Source organism: Mandrillus leucophaeus, unplaced genomic scaffold (genome assembly GCF_000951045.1).
Source record: "Mandrillus leucophaeus isolate KB7577 unplaced genomic scaffold, Mleu.le_1.0 Scaffold552, whole genome shotgun sequence".
NCBI lineage: Eukaryota > Metazoa > Chordata > Mammalia > Primates > Cercopithecidae > Mandrillus > Mandrillus leucophaeus.
Genome location: NW_012105942.1, coordinates 1,907,830 through 1,923,689, shown reverse-complemented (window position 1 = coordinate 1,923,689; position 15,860 = coordinate 1,907,830). Strand labels below are relative to the sequence as shown.

Sequence of the window (15,860 nt, the reverse complement as noted above, 5' to 3'; positions counted from 1 at the left end):
AAGCCGTCATCAGAAATCAAATCTGCTGGCAACTTGATCTTTGGCTTCCCAGCCTCTAGAACTATGAGAAGTAAATTTCTGTTGTTTATAAGCTACCCAGTCTATTGTATCTTGTTATATTAGGATGGAGCAAAAGTAATTGCGGTTTTTGCCATTACTTCTGAGACCAAGTCTTGCTCTGTCACCCAAGCTGGAGTGCAGTGGCATGATCTCAGCTCACTGCAACCTCCATCTCCTGGGTTCAAGTGATTCTCCTACCTCAGCCTCCTCCGGAGTAACTGGGATTACAAGGGTGCACCATCATGCCCAGCTAATTTTGTGTGTGTGTGTGTGTATTTTTAGTAGCGATGGGAGTTTCGCCATGTTGGCCAGGCTGGTCTCGAACTCCTCACCTCAAGAGATCTGTCTGCCTCAGCCTCCCAAAGTGCTGGGATTACAGGCATGAGCCACCATGCCCTGCTGGGTTTTGTCATTGCTTTTAATAGAAAAAAACACAATTACTTTTGCACCAACCTAATAGCAACTGGAATGGACTAAAACAACATTCTATTTTATTTATTTACTTTTACTTGTATGCTTCTTAAAAATCCATCAATTAGTGATGGATAAAAAAAACCTGCAGGCTATTCATGCCATGGAATAACACTTGGCAGATTATAAGATTATCAAAACAACTAGTACATTTACTGAGCTCTTACCTGTAGACCACGGAAAATATATTAACTCATGTAATCTTGATAGCAACTCTATAAAGTAGGTATCCCTATTTTATAAGCGATGAAACTGAAACAGAGTGAGTTTAGTACAAGAATACTTAAAAGATAACAGATAATAATAATATTGCTACAGGCCAGGCACAATTGTAAACTCTTTCCATGTATTAACTTTCTAAATTTTTACAACTACATGAGGTGAGTACAGTTATTACAGATGAGAAGACTGAGGCACAGGAAGGCTAAGTGATTTGCCCCAGATCAAACAGCCAGGAAGCACAGAGGTAGTACTCAAACCCAGGCAGCTCAGTCTGCTTACATCTAAGGAAAGGAAATAAGAGAACTGCAGATGAGTCACAACCGCTTCAAGGAATTCGTTTTGTTGTTCCTGGAACCGCTGGAACTACCCCATGCTTACACTGTTGTCATTGTATCTGTTGTGAGGTGTTTTTTTTTGGTTTTTTTTTTTACCTTTTGTATATTGGCAATCAAATCTTTATGTTCGGGAACCTCTATCAGCTTATTTTGGAGAGTCCTAAAAGGGCCACGTTGTGTTTTGTTAGGTCTAAATATCAAATACTTAACATGTTTTCTATTGACTTACTTTCTTCTTGGGTGAGATTTAGCATTTGATTCACTTGTTCCAGCTGAATACTCTGCAAGATAACGAGGGATGGGAAAGGGAAGGAAATAAGTCAAAGTAACAGTACCTGTTTTAAAGGGTAATCAAGATTATTTATGTAGTAATCAATTTAGTGTTATACTGCCAAAGAAGCTAGACTAACTTAAGATTCTGATTCTACCACTATTCAGAAATATAGAGACATTACTGCTCCCTGCATTGTGTGTGTGTGTGTGTGTGTGTGTGTGTGTGTGTGTGAGAGAGAGAGAGAATTTGCAAAAAGATAATTGATGATGGGGCAAAGCATTCTGATCACTGCTGGAATCAATGACTAAGTTGGGTGCCAACATCCCAGTGCTCCTTAAGCTTTAATATGCATACAATCACTTGAGGGTTTTGTTAAAATATGGATTCTGGTTCAGGAAATCTAGGGTAGGGCTTGAGATTCTGCATCTCTAACCAATTTGCAAGTGATGCAGATGCTGGTCCTGGGGCCACACTCTGAATAGCAAGAGGCATTCTTCACATAGGACTTGGGGTTTGCAGTCAGATAGAACAAGCTTCTCTGGCCTCAGACAATTTATCTAACTTCTCTGAGCATGCTTTATCTCTAAAATGAGAAACAACATACCCACTAAGTAATGTTATTATTATTTTTTAATGGCAGTTTGATTGAGGTTATCAGGAGCAGTAGGTAGGAAACCTACACCCTTACTCTGATCTTTGCTGTGGATTTGATCTTCATTGAGAAGTTTGCTAGACTTTTGTCCCATAAAGCCCCTTTGGTTGGTTATTTATTTCTGTGGTATAATGCTATTTTGAAGAATAGAAATTGTGATGTCTTCACCTACTTCTGACTATAAGGAAAAATTCTTACCTGAGGCAGCAGGTGTTTTTATTTAGTTCTACAAACACATTTGGAACTTGCCATCAAATGACCCTGGACATTAATTTTAGCTTGATAGACTCCTGATAACTGGGCTCCAATTTCACTCTGAAATCTCAACCCCATCCAGGTGCTCTGATTCTCACAGGTAGGCTTGGTCCTTATATTTTGAGCTGCTGTTATGACTCCTTGCCCTTGGGCCTCTCCTAGCACTGAAACCTCACCTTATTGAAAGTCTCCTGGAATCTGAAGTCCTGCTCCTGAACTCATCCGAGGGCCTGATCTACTAAAAAGACCTTCCCAGTGTCAACTGTCAGCCAGATTCTTCCCTGCTACCCAAAGGAATACCCTGCCCTCCTACCATAGTGGGTGTGTCAAACAGCAGGCTACAGTCCCTACACCCTCCCAGTTCTTTCTGCTCTAAATAATCAGGCATGAACATCTGATTCATAAACCACAGGAAGAATGGTTTATAAGGATAATTGGAGAGAGCGCGAAGATTACTGTATTGAATGGTGAAGGACAGTTAGTTTATAATGACATTAACAATTACCAAATAGTGCTTTCCGGTTTACAAAGCATATTTCCATACTTAATCTTATAATATATGCATTCTCACTTCTTGCTTCCAGATAAGGTTCAGAGAAACCACATATATTTACTAAGTAAATATCCAAGGCAGAACACAAACCTGGTTGTTGCTACCCCAGTTGTCGGCTACCCAGGTTAAGAATAGCTTGCCCCTTTACATTCTTATGGATGCCTGAAGTTGTTACTTACATTTTGTAGATGAGGGCATAAACAGCTAAGATTATCTGTGGGCAATGGATTAGCAAAGCCACAAACAGAAAACTTTGACACCTCCTCTGCATGGGATGGCTCATAAAAAGGCACCTTCAGAAGATGGTTTAAACTACCACGGGTTCCGTTGTTTGGTGCTGGCTGAATGCGTAGAAGATCTGTTTTTTGAAAAAACAAGTTCAAAGTTGCTTTATACTGGAAAGCAACAACTCCTTTATGGGAGATGGAAAGAAACAAACACCTACTCTTTCACTCCTTTTAATAAATTCTGCTGTAACGAAGCTATGTACTCCATATGCCATTCAGTTTACTGACTTTCTTCTCCATGGTTTCAAACACTAATCTTGCTAAAGAATAGAACTAGCGAGTTCAGCAGTGCACCTGTAGTCCCGGCTACTCAAGAGGCTGAGGCAAGGGGCTTGCTTGAGCCTAAGAGTTTGAGGCCAGCTTAGGAGACACTGAAACCCCATCTCTTGAAATAAATGAAGAATAGGAACAGTTGCTGCAGATGAACCAGAGGAACTTTCATGAACGGTTTCTGTTTCTCCAAAGAAAAGCTTCCTTAAATCACCACTTTGTTTCATAAGCATATCATGATTTTCTAGCATAAAAAGCTATATTCTTAATAAAAACAAGTTTAAATAAATTAAATAATTTATAATCTTCCTTATAGTACATTTAATTATATTAAAGTTCTCTAAAGATAGACACTTTTAAAAAATGGAACTAGTGAATTTTGCTTAATATTCAGAGAGATTTTTTCATTTTTTTCTATGAAAATATATAATACAAAATACAATTGTATGTTTCATAGAAACATATAATTTGCATGTTTGTGTGTTTCTATGAAACATAAATATTTTACCAACATAGCCTTTTAAATAATTCCTGCCGACTGCCTGCCACTAACAGATCGCTCCTGGAATTGCAGTCCTATCTAGTTCCTTTTAGCCAGTTCTACAAAGGGACAAGAGTCCAGACCATAAACCTAGCCGTGCGGATCAAGAATGTAAGTTTTTAAGGCTACAACACACCATTTTAAAAACTGATAGCCGGGCAAGGTGGCGGGCGCCTGTAGTCCCAGCTACTCCAGAGGCTGAGGCAGAAGAATGGCGTGAACCCGGGAGGCGGAGCTTGCAGTGAGCTGAGATCCGGCCACTGCACTCCAGCCTGGGCGGCAGTGTGAGACTCCGTCTCAAAACAAAAACAAAAACTAAAACAAAAACAAAAACAAAACTGAATACCTTTTGGTCTCTAAGTCACATTCAATTACCACAAAGCAATGACAAGATTAAGAGAGACAGTTGTAATCATGTTTATGTCCACATTTCTAAAGCTAACAGTGAAATTGCAGCTTACTCATTGCCTTGCTGGGTAAATAAATGATTTGTTAATACAATGGCCTGCAGCAAGCACGCAGGTAAGAAGGTAGGTTAGGCTTCCTAAAATCCTAATGCTTTAAGGTTTTTCTAACATTGAGTATGATAACAAGTGTCTATCCAGCTAGGACTTTTTCCCCATGTTTTTATGCCAGAGAGCTTCTCTCTGTAATTACAAGAAAATATTTGGGTTTTTAGGTATGTTTCTCTTGCTTTGAAAAGTTGGAAGTATTATTTACCTAAGTTTTATTAAGCTAAATTATCATCTAGTAACTAACTAACAGAAAAGGTTGGTGTTCTGAGATCTAAAGTTTATCATTACTGGCTGGGCTTGGTGGCTCATGCCTGTAATCCTAGCACTTTGGGAGGCCAAGGTGGGCAGATCACTTGAGGTCAGGAGTTCGAGACCAGTCTGGCCAACATGGTGAAATACCATCTGCACAAAAAAATACAAAAAAAAGTAGCCGGGCCTGGCAGTTCACGCCTGTAATCCCAGTTACTTGGGAAGCTGAGACAGGAGAATAACTTGAACCTGGGAGGCAGAGGTTGCAGTGAGCCGGGATCACATCACTGCACTCCAGTCTGGGTGACAGAGCAAGACTGCATCTCAAAAATAAAAATAAAGTTTATCATTACTAGTAAAACAAAAAGAATTCACTCTTACAGCTGAATAAGTCTGAATAATGAATAATTCTTCCTCATCTTTTTTATTGTCTGCCTTCTCACTACAGAGCATCCAGGCTCTGGGATTCAGTTTGCTACCAATTTCAAGTTACATATATTTAAAACTATCCATATTTTGTTGGCAAACTTATTTAAATATACTTACCACACATTAGGTTATAGACTTCAATATTTTCAAATGGTTCAACCTCAGTCTTCTCTTTAAAACTGGGTCCATGTGCCAGAAAGATAGCCTAGGTGGTAATAGTCATATTATTATTAGATGTCATTTAAATTCAAAACCAAATATAGGAAGAGACACAATTTTCCTTCTGTGACTACTCTCCTATTTGTATTAGGCCTCTGTAGGGATTTTTTTTTTAGTTTTGAAAATGATTTTCGTATTTTGCCACCTGTAATGTTGTACCAATCCCAATCAAATATAGTCAATGCTATATTTACTTCTATCTCTACCTACCTCCATAGCACCTCATATACCAATAAAGTAGGAGAATACAAACAATAGCACACAAGCAGTATCAGCATAATTCTGCAATATGAGCACAATATTTAGTAGAAATTTAATCATATAACATCATATTATCTTTTCATACTGTTTCATATCATTAATCAAATATGTTAATACATGATACAAAAATGTTAACTTTTTTTTTTTTTTTAGATGAAGTCTAACTTCCTGATCCACTTATACTTCTCTCTTTCACTTTTGGGATAAAAAGACCTAAATATTTTGGTTTACACTGAATTAATTAATGTTAACTTGATTGTATTATTTATAACAGATCAAATTATTTTAGACTATAAACAATTAGAAGAAAAATATCAAACATAGATAAGCAATTATGTTTTGGTAACAGGTCTGTGTGTATATACATACATATATTAAGATAATCATCAAAGAATTGGAGACATAGATTTTTCTTGCAATAATTAATTTAACTATTATATAGTACCCCAATTAATAGTAAAGCTCTTTCTCCAGAGATTGTTTTCAAATATTTACAAAAAGATATAACTCACCATGGCAATGTTATAATAAAAAGAAACATATTCATAAAAAGGCCTAACACATTTTTTTTTCTATTTGGAAAGGAGTGTGTGTGTGTGTGTGTGTTTGTGTGTGACAAATGGAAGTAGATGAGATAACCAGGTTGCAAAGCTTTACCTATGGGGGATTATCAGCTGCCTTCTACTCATAGACACAGGCACACTCCCAATTTTGGCCCTTTTCAGTGGCTGTTTCTTCTGCCTGGGACACTTGTCTCCTGAATACTTGAAAGGCAAATTCTTTTACCTTTTTCAAGTCTCTGCTCAATGTCAACTCAATGACTCTTACTCTTTCCACCCTATTTAAAGTTGCTCACTGCCCCCAGGGTACCCCCAAATACTCCCAATTTCTCCCTTACTCTCCTTTACTTTTTCTTTATTTCCCACAGTATTTATCATCTGACATAACAAATAATATATTATTTTATTATTCCTACTGTCTGTATCCCCCTCTTAGAATAAAAGCCTCATGAGGGCAGGATCTTAATCTGTTTTGTTCACAGATGTATTCAAGAGTCTTGGACATCGCCTATGATAAAATAGGTGTGCAATAAATATCTGTTTTAAAAAAGCAGTAACTAGGCTTAACACCTGAGTAATGAAATAATCTGTATGACCAACCCCCATGACAGATGTTTACCTATGTAACAAACCTGCTCCTTCTGCACATGTACCCCTGAACTTAAAATAAAAGTTAAAAAAAAACCGTAAGTTACCTCCATGCTCCTAAACTCATTGTTATAACCATGGTTGCCTCCTCCACAATTTGTATTTGATTTACTCCTATAAAGAAAAAATATTATTACATACTGATCAATATATTGATATGAGATCATATTGTAAGCTTTAATGAATTTTATATAGTTTCTGTAAATTTTATAAGTAAATTTTTAATCAGCAACAGAATAATATATTTTTCTATCAACAACAGAATAAGTAAATTTTTATATCAACAACAAATAAATATATTTATTTTCATGCTTAAATTCATAACCATAATGGAACAAACAGAAGGGTATGAGAGAAGAAAGGAAAATTCCAGGATCTATAAAAAGAATTTAAAGTCTCTGACTGATAGATACTGACCAAAGGCTAGTAATAAAGGTACAGATTTTTTAAAAAGTGAATTTGTCTTCAAGCTCATGTGTACCTTTACACATCAACGACTACATGCTGAAGAATAGTTTGGTTAATATGTTATTTTAGCATTTCAATGCTTTAGGAATAAATCTTTGCAACTGGGGAAAGATAGCAATTTCTGTTTTCCAGTGAAGATGTCTAGGAAAATAATATGAAAGCATGAATAAAGAATAGGCAGGGCAAATTAATTATAATCCAGTCATGTGTTGCTTAAGGGCAGGAATATGTTCTGAGAAATGCATTCTTACACAAGTTCATCATTGTGGAAACATCACAGAGTACACTTACACAAGCCTGGATGGTACAGCCTTCTATACACCTGGGCTATGTGGTCTAGCCTATTGCTCCTAGCTACAAACCTGTACAGCATGTTACTGTACTGAATACCGTAGGCAGTTGTAACACAATGGCAAGGATTTGTGTATCTAAGTACATGTCAACATAGAAAAGTTATAGTAGAAATATAGTATTATAATATTATGGGACCACCATCACATAAGCAGTTCGCTGTTGACCAAAATGTTGTTATACAACACATAACTGTACTTGGTAAAAAGAAGCTAGTATATTCCGTAAATTCAGAGACTATTATTATATAATGTTTACCTTTGTGATTTTCTTCCATAGGCTGTTGCTTTATTATTTGAATAACTTTTCAAATTTAATTAATTCGTTTTGCCTACATTTTAATACTGTTTTGAATTGAGCAGTATTAAAAATTTTATAAGTAGCTGTTTTTCATATTTGGAAAATAGCAATAAATAATCCTAGATCTTTTAAAGCAACAGTGTTATACTGGGTCAAATTTGGTCTCTGAAGGGAACAAAGGACTCCTATTTCCAAAGGCTGGCCCTAAAAGGTTTCTCTCATTTGCTTCCCCACCCCCACCTCTCACCCCAACGGCAAACACACACACACACACACACACATACACACACACACACATACACACACACACATACACACACACACACAAACACACAGACACCACAGGGTTTCTGTTTTTACAAACTCGACTAACGACAGGACAGTAATTTAGTGTTTTTTAAAAATATATTAAACATAAAAACATTTAAAAAATTCATAACTGACTCTAATTCAGTTTAAATAGAAAATAAAAATAAATCACAAATTAAAAAATAAATCACAACTCTGACCAGGCCACACTCACTCAACTCTACCCAATAGAGCGAAGAAAAGAGACACCAGGTAAGTACCTGGAATGGGGAAAGCAAGACAAGTCCTGCTTCCTAAGGAAATTAAGTTTGATACCCTAAGGATGTCACTTCATGTCCTTATCTTAGTTAATTTCAATAAAATTGTTGGCATAAAACTATGACAACAATAGGCTTTATTTCTTTGTTTGTTTGTTTGTTTGTTTTTGAGACTAAGTCTCGCTCTGTCGCCCAGGCTGGAGTAAAGTGGCGTGATCTTGGCTCACTGCAACCTCTGCCTCCTGGGTTCAAGCAATTCTCCTGCCTCAGCCTCCCGAGTAGCTGGGACTACAGGCATGTACCACCACCCCCAACTAATATTTTTGTGCTTTTAGTAGAGACAGGGTTTTGCCATGTTGGCCAGCTGGTCTGGAACTCCTAACCTCAAGTGTTCCACCTACCTCAGCCTCCCAAAGTGCTGGGATTACAGGTGTGAGCCACCATGCCCAGCCCGAACAATAGGTTTTAAAAAGTGTTTTTATTCTCAGCTGGGAATGGTGGCTCACACCTGTAATCCCAGCACTTCAGGAATCCAAAGTGGGTGGATTGCTTGAGCCTAGGAGCTAGAGACCAGCCTGGACAACATAGCAAGACTCCATCTCTCTTTTGTTTTTGAGACGCAGTTTCACTCTTGTTGCCCAGGCTGGAGTGCAATGGCATGATCTTGGCTCACCGCAACCTCAGCCTCCTGGGTTCAAGCAATTTTCCTGCCTCAGCTTCCCGAGTAGCTGGGACTACAGGCATATGCCACCATTCCTGGCTAATTTTGTATTTTTAGTAGAGATGGAGTTTCTCCATGTTGGTCAGGCTAGTCTCGAACTCCCAACCTCAAGTGATCTGCCCCCCTCAGCCTCCCGAAGTGCTGGGATTACAGGCATGAGCCACCACGACTGGCCTCTATTTTTTAAATTATTAATAAATAAATGTTTTTATTCTTACTGCATAGATATTTGGTTTTCCAATATTACTGGAATTATTTAGTAGGAGGTAATTAAGTTTTAAATTCTGTGTGGAAAGCTAGAATGTTCATTAAAGAAAGAAAGAAAAAGGTTTTTTGAACTAAGATTTTTGGTAAATTTTCTAATGCTCATACTATGGTTATTTTTCTATTTTCAGAAAAATCTAGTTTTTACAAATATTTCCATCTCCTAATCCAGCTCAATTTAAAAACCATAGTAAATATTGCAAAATTTCATTCAGAAGGAAAAGATTAAAACATTGTTTGAAAAGCTCTAATTTCTATTTATTTCCAAGTAAAAACTTTGGAAATTTGCCCTCTACCTCCTCATGTTCATGTCTAATCATTAATTTAGCTCTGGAAGTTACATATGGAACAATGACAGCTGGCACCTGGAGAATGAGTTGATTTTATCTGTCATAAGTTAGCTCAACTTCCAAGTCCTATATGAAATATTTTGGAACAAATTCTCCATTATCTTCCCCATGTCTAATTAACACAGTTGAAATCAAGGCTGGGGTTCTCTACCACAGCTGGGTGATGGCACAGGTGGGAGATGAGCAAGACTTCTCTCCTGATGCCAGATCAGTTGCCAAGTCCTGTCTTCCTGTGCGGTATCTCTCCTGTTTGTTCTTTTCTTTCCTCTGTAACTGCCACCATTCTTTTTTTTTTGAGATGGAGTATCACTGTGTCACCCAGCCTGGAGTGCAATGGTGTGATCTTGGCTCACTGCAACATCCGCCTTCCCTGTTCAAGCTATTCTCCTGCCTCAGCCTCCTAAGAAACTGGAATTACAGGTGCCTGCCACCACACCCGGCTAATTTCTGTATTTTTAGTAGAGACGGGGTTTCACCATGTTAGCCAGGCTGGTCTTGAACTCCTGACCTGAGGTGATCCAACCACCTCAGCCTCGCAAAGTGCTGGGATTACAGGCATGAGCCACCATGCCCGGCCTACTGCCACCATTCTAAGCTGGATCCTCTGACCTGAACAAGTTCCCGAATTGATCATCCTGCCTTCAGAACTTCTGAATCTTCCCTCTCAGACACACACACATGCACACACACACACACCCCTCCCCCCACACACACACCCCTAATCTTATTTAACACTGCTGGAAATAAAAACCTATGTTCTAATGAGAACATACGTCAGACAGAATATGATAAAAGCAAGACTATCCTAGAAACTGTGGCTTCTAAGTTAACCATAATACCTTCCCGGTGATGCACTATATACAGTTTCACCATCCCCGTGGCTTCATGGACTCCCTTGGGGCTGCCATCGTGCCCAGGAATGGATCACTACATACCTTTCTAACAGGCTTCCCTGTTTCACACTAGACTAGGGATCCCCAACCCCTGGGCCATGGTCCCACACCTGTTAGGAACCAGGCCACACAGCAGGAGGTGAGTGGTGGGTCAGTGAGCATCACCGCCTGAGCTCCGCCTCTTGTCAGATCAGCAGTGGCATTAGATTCTCACAGGACCATGAATCCTATTGTGAACTGCCCATGCAACGAATATAAGTTGTATACTCCTTATGAAAATCTAATGCCTGATGATCTGTCATTGTCTCCTATCGCCCCCAGATAGGACCATTTAGTTGCAGGAAAACAAGCTCAGGGCTCCCCGATTCTACAATATGATGAGTTGTAAAGTTATTTCATTATATATTACAGTGTAATAATAACTGAAATAAAGTGCACAATAAATGTCATGCGCTTGAATCATTCTGAAGCCATCCCCCACTTCTCGCCCTGACCCTGGAAAAACTGTCTTCCATGAAACCAGTCCCTGGTGCCTAAAGGGTTGAGGACCACTGTGCTAGACCATCCTCGTCCATGTAGCATCTCGAAGGAACTCTCCAAATACAGATATCCCTGTATTCACCTCAAGCCACCTGTATCTACCAACGGCCTACTTTCTTCAAGATCAAAGTCACACTCCTTTGCCATTTCAGATAAGGTCCTTTGTACACATGACAGCTTCACGCACTCAGTGCTCCAGCAATGCAGAACTATTTGCAACTGCTGGAATCTAGTTCTTCCATCTGGAAACCTGCCTCCTTCTCTTTACCCTTCCTTGCCCTAGAGCTACTGCTGGCTTTAAAAAGGTGCTCTGGCCGGGTGCGGTGGCTCACATCTGTAATCCCAGCGCTTTGGGAAGCCAAGGAGGGCAGATGACGAGGTCAGGAGATCGAGACCATCCTGGCTAGCACGGTGAATCCTTGTCACTACTAAAAATACAAAAAATTAGCTGGGCGTGGTGGAGGGTGCCTGTAGTCCCAGGAGGTAGTACCTGTAGTACTCAGGAGGCTGAGGCAGGAGAATGGCATGAACCTGGGAGGAAGAGCTTTCAGTGAGCTGAGATCGCACCACCGCACTCCAACCTGAGCGATAGAGCGAGACTCCATCTCAAAAAAAAAAAAAAAGGGTGCTCTGGGCAGATCATTGAGAGAAAAAAAGGTGCCTTTTGAAGGATGCAGCCTGGCAGTGTTCAAGGTTTGGCAAGCAGATGGCACTTTTGGCAAAAACAATAACAACAACAACAACAACAATAACGAATCCCCTTCCTCCTGCCAATGCAGCCCCCATTAAGGCTTGGTGAGCTGAGCAAAGATTCCATTTCCACTCCCACTCACCTTGTTGGCAGGATGCTACTGTACAGCCCACAGACTGTACATGGCAGACCTGCTGTATGGCAACGTGTATCCTGTCCCATCATGAGTCTTCCAAAACCCAGTCACCAACCACCCTTATCAGGAAGCATTCTCTGATGCTCCTTGACATTCACAGCTGGGTCTGTAATTTTTGCTTCCTTGAGCCTTGTACTTGTGCAATAGTTATCCCACCTGATTATAGTTGTTATCTTCCTACCTGGGGAAAGATCCTTTGGTTGGGTGTTTTGTTGGTTATCTCGTTCTTAAAAGGGTGCCTGAAATTTATTTGTCAGTTGCTGTTCCAAAATAAAAAGCTAATATTCATGTTATTTTAAAAAAGCACTTTACTAATACTTCTACTATATCAAAACATCAGGCTTCCCCAAATTAGTAAAATCTAACACATTTTAGGCAAAATAAAGATGATGATGATGATGATGAAAATAGATTATACAAACTGTTGAAATTTGCTATAATTGTGCAAAGGGGATCTAACCTAGTTATCAAATAATGCACATTATACTAAAGATGATGTATCTTCACTAGAAAATAAGTAGCCAGAGGCTTGTGTTTTAAGAGTTGGAGAGAGTGAATCCAGGATTTAATGAGATTAGATTCTTTTTCTTTTTTGAGACAGAGTCTTGCTCTGTTGCCCAGGCTGGAGTGCAGTGGTGCGATCTCGGCTCACTGCAGCCTCCGCCTCCCGGGTTCAAGCAATTATCTTGCCTCAGCCTCCCGAGTAGCTGGGATTACAGGCACACACCACTAGGCCTGGTTAATTTTTGTATTTTTTTAGTAGAGATGGGGTTTCACCATGTTGGCCAGGCTAGTCTCGAACTCCTGACCTTGTGATCTGCTCATCTCAGCCTCCCAAAGTGCTGAGATTACAGGCATGAGCCACTGTGCCTGGCCCAGATTAGATTCTTCACTTGCTCTCTTGTTAAGGCTGTATTCAAAATTTCCTTTGATGTAAATTAGTTTACTTCGTATGTTAATGGCAAGAAACTAATAAAACTAGGCTAATCCTGTGTTACAGATGAGAAAAATTAGACTCTAAGATATTAATTTTTCCTAGTTCCCACAACCTAGCCAGGTGGGGAGCCTGACTGTGAACTCTTGGGTTGCAGTTCTTTTAACATTTCAGTGCTGGTTTTTGAAAGAATAAACAGTTCACCATTTGAGATTGGGTATTAATGCATGATACCCAGAGGTATTTGGGTGGGTGAGCTCTCACTTTATAGCCCTTTCTCCTGTACCAGTGACCTAACTTCTTTGGTGTTAGACTCTCACTAGTAAACATTTGCAGAATGCACCCCAACTTGGACATATATTTATTTATATATTAGATACCTAAGTTACTAAAAATTGTATATAGTATTAGTAGAGCTTAATTTCATTCACATATTTAAGGAAAACACTTTCTAGAGTATGTCCTGAGCCACAGTACACAAAGGGTTAATGAACTTTGATCCCAAAGAGAGGGGTCCGCGCCATCTAGTGAACCAGTGTGAAACTGCACTCTCAGGCCAAACAGGTTTCCAGGTTATTTTGTAGAATAGGCTTAGCCAAATTCCCAGTTCCTGATCCTGAACGTTGGATCCTAATTCCCTTGTCCCTTGTCTTCTTTCATCTCCTTTTCCTTTGCTTTCCTTTCCATTCTTTCCTTTTTTTTTTTTTTTTTTGTAACGAAGTCTCACTCTTGCCCGGACTGGAGTGCAGCAGCGTGATCTGAGCTCACTACAACCTCGACCTCCCAAAGTGCTGGGATTACAGGCGTGAAGCACAGTGCCTGGCCACTACTACTGATTCTTTTTTTTTTTTTTTTTTTTTTTTTGATGGAATCAGGTACTAATTTGATCTGTTGCCCAGGCTGGAGTGCAGTGGTGCCATCTTGGCTCACTGCGACCTCCGCCTGACAGGTTCAAGCAATTCTCCTGCCTCAGCCTCTCAAGTAGCTTGGATTACTGTGCCACCATGCCTGGCTAATTTTTGTATTTTTATAAATTTTTTGTATTTTTCATCATGTAGGCCAGGCTGGTCTCGAACTCCGGGCCTAAAGTGACCTGTGCACATCGGCCTCCCAAAGTGTCATCTCCTTTTTCTTTGTCAAACATCTCTTAGCCACTGTATTGCCATTGTCATTCTATCCCCCTGGCATTACATTCATACATATTAAATAGGCTAGAAAAATGCCGTAAAGTCCAGATACTTTTTATATCTACTTATGCATGAGGAAAAAAGTGCTGGTATGAAATTCAAAAATAGGAATTGTCAGTTTAGCTATCACAAAGTGTATATTTATTTGTTTGCTGGCTTATTTTCAGTTTTTTCCACTACAGTACATGAGAGCAGGAGACAGATCTGTATCTCAAATGCTTAGAGCAGGGCCTGGCGCATACATGACAAGCATACAATAAAACGTTGAATCAATGGATTAATTGGTTATTTATGACGGAGTAAGTCATAATGTGTAATAACAATCACTTGAAATGCAGAACTGCTAAATAGCATGCACAAAGTCAAAAATGGTTTTTGTTTTCTCTAAGCACATTTAAATTTTGCAAATGTTTCAATAATCAACATAAATTACAATTATAAATAGTAATAAGAAATAAATGTTACAACTAATTCATTAGCTTGGTCTTACAGCCCTATATGTGCTCTTTTATAAAAACCACAAAGATGACAAAGGTCTTAAAGAGTTGTGTAATCACTCACTCTCTATCAGGCTGAAAGACAGCTGATATCATCTATCTGCTGTCTTAATGGACAGCATAGTGGGGGTAAGAAGGTGCTGGCACTTATAGTCCCTGGGCACAGTCTTAGCCTTACCCCTCATTCTCACCTATATTGTGAAGATAAGGATGCTAAAATCAGCAATCTAATAACAATCACTTCAAATGCAGAACTGCTAAATAGCATGCAAAAAGTCAAGAAAATATCAATGCTCAGGAAAATTCCCAGTGATGATAATAGCAGGGTAAGGTTAAGTAGACTTATAATGACAGATGGTTGTTAAAGGCATTATGAGATAAGCAAATAGATACACGAACCCAACAGCCAGCCATTGTCGATCCACAAAGAGATGAACTTTGTCGATTCTGACGTTCTTGGCATAGTGTAGTCGCTTTGGCAAATCAGGAGTCAAATAGGGTTTGAAGTGCTGATCGGGTTTTCGGCACTGAAAAGCAAGTAAGTATTTCTTTATGATACATAAGATACGCAAATTAATTTTAAAAGTTCATCTTCTACGTCAATTTATGAAGCACCTTTTAAAGGTAAGGGGATTTCAGCTTGGCTAATACAATAGGAATATTAAACCTATTATCGATGTAGTCAGATTCCCTGGTTATTACTTTTATCATTGCAATGATAATCAGGTTGCAATTAAAAATCTGATTTAACACAGGAGGCAGAGGTTGCAGTGAGCCAAGATCATGCCATTGCATTCCAGCCTGGGCCATAGAGTGAGACTCTCTCAAAAAAATAAAAAATCTGATTTAAATTATGAGTTAATGTTTTCAGTTTTTATTCCTGGTGGGGGGGTGTATGTGTGTATAACCATATATTATATATAATATATAACCATATATATGATATATAACTATATATCATATATAATGTATTATATATAACTATATATCATATATATCACATATCATATATACATATCACCATATATAATATATAATATATGACTATATATTATAAAATGTATGATACATGATATATGGTTATATATTATATATTTCACA

The 15,860-nt window shown here is 38.8% G+C and overlaps 1 protein-coding gene across 2 annotated transcripts in view; it reads right to left on the bottom strand.

The window, feature by feature from the left end:
- The window catches only part of ENPP3 (ectonucleotide pyrophosphatase/phosphodiesterase 3), a 106,106-nt gene that overhangs the window by 22,001 nt on the left and 68,245 nt on the right, over positions 1-15,860 (bottom strand). For both annotated transcript variants that reach the window (XM_011998037.1, XM_011998036.1), the window contains 5 exons: positions 15,159-15,286; positions 6,849-6,915; positions 5,231-5,318; positions 3,002-3,180; positions 1,318-1,369 (listed from right to left, as the gene is read on the bottom strand). In XM_011998037.1, the coding sequence (XP_011853427.1) occupies positions 1,318-1,369; positions 3,002-3,180; positions 5,231-5,318; positions 6,849-6,915; positions 15,159-15,286 (514 nt within the window). The remainder of the gene's footprint in view (positions 1-1,317; positions 1,370-3,001; positions 3,181-5,230; positions 5,319-6,848; positions 6,916-15,158; positions 15,287-15,860) is intronic.